Raw genomic sequence first — 2,984 nt, forward strand, 5'->3', positions numbered from 1 at the left:
GGCGCATGAGTCGTGCTTCGCACCCTTAGCACGAGGAGCCACGTCGCTTCCTCGTTAGCACCTCTTCGCAACCGACCTCGCATCCGCTGATCCTACTCCCAGTGTTTTTTCAAACTTTATTACCAGTTTTGACCGTTGACCAATTTTTGGTCGCGTCTGTTCCGAAGAAGTCTATAAATAGACCTCTTCGGATTAGACAGAAAACAGAATTGAAAACAGAGAACTTCTATTCTTCCTATTTGCTATTTTTCTTTCAATCGGGCTTGCTGCATACTGATTCTGGGTTCGAAGGCTTCTTTGATCCGTGCAAATCATTGAGGCAGAAGGAACAGTACGAGAGGCTGTTGTATCTCAGGAGTAGAACGCCATCTAAACCTAGTGCACTGTAAGGCGGCGAAATCTACTTCAAGGAAAGTGACCAACAACCACGCCTCAGCATCTCGAGTTCCATTTTTCCACTTTCTCTATTTATTTTCTCTAAGCCTATTTCTGCCTATTATTTATTGAAGTAGAGTATTATAGATTTAAAATTTTCTGGGACAGTATATTCCCAAACATTCTTGAAGTAGATTTTCTCCTACATATAATAGGCTAGTACTTAGAGTTACCCCAATGGCCAATGCAAGTGACCCGGTTCCTCCTGAAAAATTTAATGGAAATAACTTTAAGCGTTGGAGACAGAAGATGGAAATCTTCTTAACCATACTTGGGTTATTTTCCATAATCTTTGACTCTCCTCCAAATGAGGAAGAGAATGAACCAGCTAAAACTTGTAATTTGGAAGAATTTAAGAAGAAAGACTACCTGTGTAGGGGAAGGATTCTGTCCTATCTTACTGATCCCCTTTTTGATGTCTACTGCACTTTTAAAACCTCTAAGGAGATTTGGGATGATCTTAATAAGAAATATGGTATCCAAGATGCCGGAATGGACAAGTATGCTGCTAGTCAATTCCTGTCTTATAAGATGGTTGACACCAAGCCCGTAGTTGATCAAGCCCATGAGTTAACAGTGATTTATCATGAATTAGGCTTAAGGGGAATGGGTATAACTGAGAGCCTTCAAGTTGCTTGTACCATTGACAAGCTCCCACCTTCTTGGAAAGACTTTGGGTTATCCCTGAAACATAAAACCAAGGATATGACAATGAAAACTCTATTGTCTGCCATTAGGATCCAAGAACAACACCTTGAGAAAGATAATGAGCAACTCATGAATCCTGAGCTTCTAACCAAGGTGAACTTTGTAGAAGGCCAGAATAAGACCCATAAGTTCAAATTTGAAAAGGGTGGACCTAGAAACAAAAGAAAACTTATGAAGCCAAAACACCATATCAATAAGAATGATCGGAAGCCGATTTGCTACAATTGTGGGAAACTCGGTCATATGGCTCGAGTATGCCGGATGAAGAGGAAGAAGTATCAGAACTATGAACATGCGCTTTCTCAACCTGCAAATCCACAAACCAACATGGTGCTATCCAGTATTGGTCCTACTAGTACTGATGATCGGTATGTAACTTTAAGTCCAGAATTAAATTTGGCAATTTGCTCTACTAATTGGTTAGTGGATACAGGTGCGAATGTTCATATGTGTACTGATCATACCCTTTTTACTACTTATCAGGTCCGGGGTAGCCTAATAGTAACTATGGAAAACTCCACCTCGGCACGAGTGCTTGGAACTGGAAAAGTACTTCTAAGGCTTACGTCTGGAAATGTGCTTACACTATTTAATGTGTACCATGTGCCCGATGGAAGGAGGAATCTGATCAGTGGATCTCTTCTAAATAGGAGTGGTTATTCTTTGTTATTTCAATCTAAGAAAGTGATTATAACAAAGAATGGAACATTTGTAGGCAAAGGCTATGAGTGTGATGGCTTGTATGTAATAAATAATGTATCTTTGGATTTTTCTTCTGATAACAATAATAAAATTGTGCTTTCAATATGTTCTTCATCTCTTTGGCATGCTAGATTAGGACATGTGAATAATAATACTATTAAAAGAATGATTAGCTCTGGTTTATTACCTAATGTTTCATTAAATGAAAAAGAAAGGTGCCAAATTTGTGTTCAATCTAAACAACCTAGAAAACCATTTAAAATAGTAAATAGAAATTCAACTTTATTAGAATTAATACATTCAGATGTATGTGATCTAAATGGAACTTTGACTAAAGGGGGTAGAAGGTATTTCATTACCTTCATAGATGATTATTCTAAGTATTGTCAAGTTTATTTAATGAAATCTAAAGATGAAGCATTTGAGATGTTCAAGACTTACAAATCTTTAGTAGAAAATCAACTTGACAAGAGAATAAAGATTCTCAGGTCAGATAGAGGAGGAGAATACACCTCTAATGACTTGAATGAATTCTGTAGAGTTAATGGAATTCTACATGAAGTTACACCTCCCTATTCACCTCAGTCTAATGGAGTGGCTGAAAGGAAAAATAGGACTCTGCAAGATATGGTAAGATCTTTGCTTGCCAACTCAGGTTTACCTGAGGTTTGGTGGGGGGAAGCAATGCTTACTGCATGTTTCTTGCTTAATAGGGTTCTATTTAAAGGTTCTAATAAATCTCCTTATGAACTTTGGAAAGGAAGAAAACCTAACCTAAATTTTGTAAAAGTTTGGGGTTGTTTGGCTAAGGTTAATATTCCTTTAATCAAGAAAAGAAAATTAGGACCTAATACTTTTGATGCTGTGTTTCTTGGTTATTCTCTTAATAGCGTTACTTATAGGTTCTTAGTCATTAGTTCTGATATTAATGGCATAGATAAGAATACTATAATTGAATCTAAAGATGCTTCTTTCTTTGAAGACATTTTTCCATTTAAGGATAAAATAGAAAAGCATTTAATAGATAGATCTAATGATGCATCTTGTAGTTCGCCATCTAATTCTCTAATTATTCCTAATAATGAAAATGAAAATGAACTTAATGATATTAATGAACTTGGTAAAGGAAAAAGAATTAG

At 36.6% G+C, this 2,984-nt stretch overlaps 1 protein-coding gene across 1 annotated transcript; it reads left to right on the plus strand.

Annotated features, from left to right (window-relative positions):
- Nucleotides 1-612: 612 nt before the first annotated feature.
- On the plus strand, nt 613-1,642 carry LOC149768853 (uncharacterized). Its single transcript, XM_089928718.1, has 2 exons — nt 613-1,511; nt 1,627-1,642. Exons 1-2 carry the CDS (start codon nt 613-615, stop codon nt 1,640-1,642), a joined length of 915 nt encoding a protein of 304 aa, XP_089784844.1.
- The last annotated feature ends 1,342 nt before the right edge of the window (nt 1,643-2,984 follow it).

This window comes from Phoenix dactylifera, chromosome 1 (assembly GCF_051530095.1).
Source record: "Phoenix dactylifera cultivar Ajwa chromosome 1, Ajwa_hap1_PhDact_Kaust_v1.1, whole genome shotgun sequence".
Classification (NCBI taxonomy): Eukaryota; Viridiplantae; Streptophyta; class Magnoliopsida; order Arecales; family Arecaceae; genus Phoenix; species Phoenix dactylifera.